Consider the following 7,276-nt stretch of genomic DNA (forward strand, 5'->3'; position numbering starts at 1 on the left):
GAAAGCAGCTCACAGAAGCTGAAGCCCTTGCCTAAGTTCGCACAGCCAGCCAAGGGTCATCTCAACGCCCAGCTCCTCTTCTTTCTAATTGTGCTTCCTCAGGTGATGCTGCTTCTAGAAACGATTTCTGAGGCATCCAGAACCACAATGACATTAATGGGGGCCCAGAGTCCAAAGCCCACCTCTGGGGTGTCCAGAAAGGGCTTCTCCTAATGAGACATCAATGAGGTGTCAGAACACGCCGATGACACAGCAGCTTTTACTCCACGATTAAGTTACTTCTTAAGACTGAGAGCTGAGAGGAGAGAAATAGGGCTCTCTCTTTGGGCTTGTCTCTGCCCTTCTGGCTGATCAAATTTGGAGACTGTTTCTTCGTGAGGTTTCTAGAAACTAGATTCGAGGATGGAAATTGGTTTTTACAGCTCAGCAAGTGACCTGTACTTGAACACTCCTGGCTATCTTTTATTTATTTACTTTTTGGCCATGACTCACGGCTTGTGGGATCTTAGTTCCCCAACCAGGGATTGAACCTGGGCCCTTGGCAATGAAAGAGCAGAGTCCTAACCACTGGACCGCCTGGGAATTCCCAGTCCTGGCTTTCTTAGAAAGGAGGGCACTGTTTTGTTGTGCTAAATTCTTAAAAGTGGTTTTGATCATGTACTTGTCATTTGTAATTATAAAGCTTAATTGGGGGTCATCGAATATTGAATTGTGTCATTCTCTAAAGTTATTAACTCTTCTAGGTTTCACAGGGTGGGGAGGGATTGTCACTTCACCGTTCAGAGCCAGAGTGACCGTCTGCCACCACAGCTGCATGCCTCTGGGCAAGGAAGTCCCTTGGCCCCTCAGTTTCCTCACCTGAACTATGGGGATAATAATAGTTCCCACCTCACAGGGTTGTTGTCAGGAATCACTGAAACAACACATGTCAAAGGCATTGAAGTGTCCAGCCCAGAGTCCATGATGGAGAAACTTTATGCGCTCTCTTCCTGCCCCGCCCTGCCCCTCACTTCCCTTCTAGAACAATCAAACCTAAAGCCAACAGGTTGGCTTGGCCCAGTGTGGGGTGATAGGCCTGGACAAGGTGAGGAGAGCAGGTTTCAGAGACTGTCCCCGAGGTGGGTCATGATAGCACAGGTGTCAGGCCTGGGCCTGCTGAGGAGGGGTCCCGGTGTGGAGAGTCACAGCCCAAACAATTGGGGCCTGGCCTGGGTGGGGTTGGCCCAACAAGGTGATGAGGGTGTCCACAGTCAGGGTGGCCCAGTGAGGGTGTGTGTCTGAGCCTGAGTGGGGTGAGGAGTGTCCACATGGGGGCAGGGAAGTGCAGTGAGGGTTACATTTGGGGGATTGATCAAATTAATAATATGTTAAGGATAATAGGGACCAGGTCTCCTACTGTTGGAAAAAGGAGTTAAAATATAGAAGGGGAGAAAATTGCAGGAACCATGTCAAGGGTGGTTTGGAATCAGAGACGTTTTGGTGTGAGCTACGTGTATGTGTGTACGTGTATGGTGTGTTTGGGGTCGAGGGTTCCATGAAAAGAATCCAAGCTCCTGGAGAAATGTCTGGTTCTCAGGCTGGGGCAGTCTGTGCCAGAGAACAAGAAAGTGCCTAAAGGATGATGGTGGTTTGCAAAAAAAAAAAAAAAAGAAAAAAACGAATGGTACTGATGTGTCAGAAAGACACAAAGGCCAATTTGAATGGGCTCACTGGTCAAACTGGGAACAATCTGAGCCTCAATATAAATAATGATAGTAATGAATTATAACACAGTGAATGAAATGGGAAACAATGAGTCCATACAGATGTGAAACTTCACATGAATAAATTGAAAGTTTAACAAGGAATGGATGTTACCATAGTTTCAGAGTATCCCTCCCATGTTTATCTCAGAATGAAGAGTTGTTTTAATATTTGAAAATCAATCAATGTAACCACCAAATTAACAAACTAAAAAAGAAAAAAACATGATCCTCCCAATAGACACAGAAAGCACTTTTGACAATAGCCTACATCCTTTCATGATTAAAAAAATATCCACAAACTAGGAATAGATGGAACTTCCTCAACCCGACAAAAGGCATCTATGAAAACTCACAGCTAACGTCATATGCAACTGTGAAGACGGAAAACGTTCCCCCTAAAATCTGGAAAAAGGATGTCTGCTCTCACTACTACTATTTGACATTGTACTGGAGGTTCTAGTCAGTGCAATCAGACATGAAAAAGAAATAAAGGGCATCCAGATTGGAAAGGAAGAAGTTAAACTGCCTTTTTTTCACAGACAACACAATCCTTTTCGTGAAAAGTCCTATGGATTCTACAAAAAAAAAAAAAAGCTACTAGACCCAACAAGGGTGATTAGCAATGTTGCCGAATATAAGATTGATATACAAAAATCAATTGTATTTCTATAAATTAGCAACAAACAATTGGAAACCATTTATAATGGCATCAAAAAATGCAAAATAGGAAATTCCTTGGTGGTCCAGTGGTTAAGACTCCACGCTTCCCTTGCAGGGGGCACAGGTTTGACCCCTGGTCTGGGAACTAAGATCCTGCATGCCACACAGCGTAGCCAAAAAAATAAAAAAATAAAAAATAAAATAAAATATTCCACAAATTCTTTTAAAAAATGCAAAATATATAGGGATAAACCTGACAAAAGATGTGCAACAGCAGTACACATTGCTGAGAGAAGTAAGAAGTCCTAAAACAATGGTGTAATCTGTTGTTGTTTTTTCTCATTTGAAATAAATATTCACTTTCCTATCTTAAACCAAAAAAGCACCTTCTCACACAGTGTTTCTTAAATGCCTAGGGGTGAGGGGTATCTTTACAGTGGATAAGGCTGACACTTTTTTCATCAAGTGATCCAAGCCAACATCATCAGTGATGGATAAGCTGAAATGATGCATCACCTGACAGGACATCAGGAGAACACAGCATCCTTCTGTGACATTCCTGCCAAAGGATAATAAACCATACCTGGAAACCTGGAAATACCAGGCAAAGCCAAACTGAGGGACATTCTACTAAATAGCTGGCCTGTGACCTTTAAAAGTGTCAAGGTCATCAAGGTCAAGGACAGATTGAGAAGACTAAAGAAACTGGGCAGCTGAAGGCAACAGGCAACTCTGAACTGGGGCTCTGCTATAAAAGACATTACTGGGACATTTGGTGAAGGAGGCCTGAGGATGATAGGGTAATGTAATATAATTTTTTGATTTTGATAGTCATTATATTGTTGTTTGTGGGAAACATACATGGAAGCATTGGGAAGCAATGGGGTATCAGATCGACAGCTTACTCCCAAATGCTTAAAAAAATTAAAAGTTCTATGGTACTCCAATTTTTCTGTAAGTCTGTGCTTGCTTAAAAATTTAAAAATGAGGGGACATCCCTGGCGGTCCAGTGGTCAAGACTTTGCTTTCCAATGTAGGGGGTGCGGGTTTGATCCCTGGTCAGGGAGCTGGGATCCCACATGCCTCTTGGCCAAAAAAACCCCAAAACATGGAACAGAAGCAATAGGGTAACAAATTCAATAAAGACTTTAAAAATGGTACACAAAAAAAATCTTTAAAAAAAATTTAAAAATGAAAATTATAAGAATGTAACTATTGTCATGATCTAGAACCGCACTGTCCAGTATGGTAGCCACTTGTAACAAGTGGTTATATAAATTTAAATTAATTAGAATTTTCAAAAAATTAAAAATTCAGTTCCTCCATGTCCCTGGCCACATTTCAAGTGTGCTATAGCCACACGTGAGTAATGGGTACCATATTGGACAGAGCAGATAAAGAGCATTTCCATCATCATGCAGAATTTTACTGGACAGTGCTGCTCTAGAGACTGGACACCTAGATGCCCTTACATGGAATGTTCCCAACTTGGGTTTGGGAACAGCAAGGGAGGGTCCAGAAACTCTTGGCATTTGATGGTAGATCCTGAGACCTAAGTTTACTAAGGCATTTCTAACAGGGATTGCAGTGTGAATTATTTATAGTGTACCCTGAGTTCCTCACATAGGAGTACAGACAACTTGAGCAGTAAAACACTTGCGTAAAACAGACCTCAGGCTACTCACCGATTCCTGGTCCGTTTGCTCAGATGAGCCTGATACTTGCTGGGAGGGCTCTGTGGAGATGACCCCCGCTCCTCTGGATCTGGATGGGCTGGGGTCCTCTCCGTCTTCAAGACCTGTTTTCCTCCTTGCTCTCTCATGCTGGCGTGTGGGGCCAACTTCATCTCTGGCCACCTCCCCAGGACTGCTGTCTGAGTAAGCCAGATCTGGAGAAGTGACTTCCCCTTCAGGGGCCGTGGCTTCAATATCAGATTCTAACTCCTGTTCAAATTCGAATTCCTCTTCCGTTTCCATTTCCCCTTGGATTTTGACTTCCTCATCGTCATCTTTCCCCTGGGCTGAGACTTCCCCATCGTTTTTGATTTCCCCTTCAGAATGCTCTGTAGCACCCTCAGTTTCTTCATTTCTCTGGTCACTGCTCTTCTCTATCGGTGATACCTGTAGCCACGTAGCAGGAAAAACATCAGGATACAAAGTATAAAGGGTCTTGTGAGGTTTTATTCTTAATAAGGTAATTACACCGATGGGAAAACTGCAGCTACACACTCTGAGCATCGCTAGGAGATTATGTTTCATGCTTTAGTTTATCTGCTCTCTGTTTTTGGTAAGTATTTTACATTACAGGAAATGACCTCTGAAAAACTCAGGGCAATCTAACTGTAGGATATCCGAGGCATTCCTCAAGAGCCACCAACACTTAAGAATGGGGTGGAAGGAAATTGAGCTTCTCTGCAAATGACTTGAGTCTGTTCTAGAGCAAAGGTCATAGGATCATCGTACAATTTTCTTGAGGAAGTCTGAACTCTCTTTAATTCTTAGTAAATAAGGCCCAGAATAATTCATCCCATAAGGAACTTTACCCTGTTGCCTTCATGATTCTGGTCCTCTTCTCCTTCAGAAGATTTGCCTTCCAGGTGAGACCTGGTGGCAGAGAAACAATTTAACAGTTTCAAATAACATCTTTCTTTTTCTTGGCATTTATCACCTCCTTGATGTCTGTATATCTACTTATTTACTCGTTAATTATCTGCCTTCCCTCTAGGCTGATGGCCATGACTTTGTCACTAACACCAGCACTAGATCCTGCCTGTCACGTGGCACAAAAGAGTCACTCCAAGAATGAATGAAAAATGCAATTATCGAAGCATTAAAGAAACAGGTAGATTACTCCAGAAAAGTCACCTTAAATATACCTCTGTCTGTGACAAAACTGGGGAAAATAAACGCAAAGTAAGAGAAAATTGTACAAAAAGGACAAAATACTCTAGAAACTCTTGGTTAGTTTCCCCGTGGATTTTTTTGTTTGTTTTTTGTTTTGGCCATGCCTCAGAGCACGTGGGATTTTATAATAGTTCCCCAACCAGGGATCAAAGCCGTGCCCCCTGCAGTGGAAGTGCACAGTCTTAACCACTGGACCGCCAGGGAAGTGCCAATTTCCTCATGATGTAGATAGTACAAGAATGTCACATTAAAAAAATTTTTTTTTTCTAATTAGAAAAAAACTATATTTTTTTTAAAAAAGTAAAACTAATACAGAAATATGTGACAGACAATGAAAATCCCCTGTGACTTCTCCTCTCCTTCTCAAGATAACCAGTGGTAAAAGTAAGAGATTTAAGGGTATCTTCTTTCAAATATTTTTCTATGCATTTAAAGCTACCCACCCACCCAAATTAGAGATCACACTATATATACTGTTTTGCATTTAGTCTTTTCATTTATTGTAATCTGGACTTCTTTCCATGTCAGTACATGTAGACCTACCTTAAAAAAAAAAAAGAAACAATACAGCAGTGTCTAATGTAAAAGGTTAAATTCTTTAAAATAGTTTCTGTCCTTTTAAACAAAGCATAAGAGAACGGAGGCCTGGTATTTTTACCTTACTACTGTCTATCTGTGTGCTCAAGGCATTCACGGTGGGGCTGCCTGACCGTAGGGACCCCAGCCCATCGCCTGCCACCTCCAACCCTGGTGAGGGGGAGGGAGGCGGGGGGCTGGGCTGATGCTCCCTGTTACAGCACCTCGCTGGGGCAGCATCCAGTACAGAGACCCCTGCTCTCAACCACCAAGCACCGTGGTTGTCATGGTTACTGTGGGACAAGTAAGTCCCGGGTTTCAGCGAGTGGAGCGCCCGGAGCGAGGGGAAAAGGGGAGGGTACGGGAGAGGACAAAGGGACGCGAGGTGAGAAGGGAGAAGGGCGCGCAGGAATGTGGGGGTGGCCGGGGAGGGCAGGAAAGGCCCAGAGGGTGGGGGTGGCAGGGGCAGAGGAGAGGGAAAAGGGGCATGGAAGGGAAGGGGCGCCTAGGGGGCTATAGAAAGGAGGCGTGGGGGCCGCAGCGAGACCCAAGGTCCCTAGGCCCGCTTACCCGCCAGCCCGGCCGCCAGGCTCCGCCATCTCCCGTTGCTACGCGACGCCGTCAACATCCGGCTGGCGAAGACCACGCGCTGGGCGTGCGGGGCGGATGGCCTTTGTGCCATTTATGTGCATTAGAAACACAGAACATCTAACTATGTAAATATATTAAAGGATAAATACGCATTTTCTCCATCTTTATCCCTAAGACCGAGCTCTACCCCTCCTGGCTGTTTCTGTAAAGCGACAAACATGTCAACGTGCGTCCAGCTGAGCAACTCCGGCTCCCCGGGGGATCGCGCAGGGCACTCGGGGAGCCGGGGACCTGGGACGGCTAAGTGTCCTGAGGGTGGCAGGCGGAGGTAGGGGCACGAGGGGCTCCGGAGCCGGCTGCACCTTCGGATGCCGAGACCCCTCCTAGTGCCCGCCTGTCCATCTCCAGACCTGGGGGGCTCAGCACCCCTTTCCCGGGGTTCCTAAGAATTCTTGGCGGAAGAGGGATGCCCCGTGGTCTCCTGATGGGTGGTGTTCTTTTTCTACCTCAAAATAGGAAAAACAAACGTAGAGGGTGGAACAGAGAGGGCGAGCACGCACGTGGAGCGTCCTAGGGGTTCTGCCTTCACTCTGGGGGCTCGGGGCTTCCCTCCGGGGCAAAGTCCCGGGGCCGGAGTCCCAGGCGGGCGATGAGGCCCGGAATGGGATGCGGGCGGCCAGGCCGGGTCCTGGGGTCGGAGGGCGGAAGGTGACTTAGGCAGTTCCGCGGCCGGGTTGGAGCCCGTTTGGGACCTGGGGGTTGGGGGGCTGGCCTGATTGGGCCGGGGGCCGGGTTGGGCTG

The 7,276-nt window shown here is 45.8% G+C and overlaps 1 protein-coding gene across 1 annotated transcript in view; it reads right to left on the reverse strand.

The window, feature by feature from the left end:
• Positions 1 to 6,483, reverse strand: part of CCDC40 (coiled-coil domain 40 molecular ruler complex subunit) — a 42,226-nt gene extending 35,743 nt beyond the window's left edge. The window contains exons 1-3 of the mRNA XM_007462347.1: positions 6,455 to 6,483; positions 4,948 to 5,008; positions 4,091 to 4,525 (exon numbers count right to left, since the gene is read on the reverse strand). Of these exons, the coding sequence (XP_007462409.1) occupies positions 4,091 to 4,525; positions 4,948 to 5,008; positions 6,455 to 6,483 (525 nt within the window). The remainder of the gene's footprint in view (positions 1 to 4,090; positions 4,526 to 4,947; positions 5,009 to 6,454) is intronic.
• Between the last annotated feature and the right edge of the window lie 793 nt (positions 6,484 to 7,276).

The sequence above is a fragment of the Lipotes vexillifer genome, unplaced genomic scaffold (assembly GCF_000442215.2).
Source record: "Lipotes vexillifer unplaced genomic scaffold, Lipotes_vexillifer_v1.1 scaffold1691, whole genome shotgun sequence".
NCBI lineage: Eukaryota > Metazoa > Chordata > Mammalia > Artiodactyla > Lipotidae > Lipotes > Lipotes vexillifer.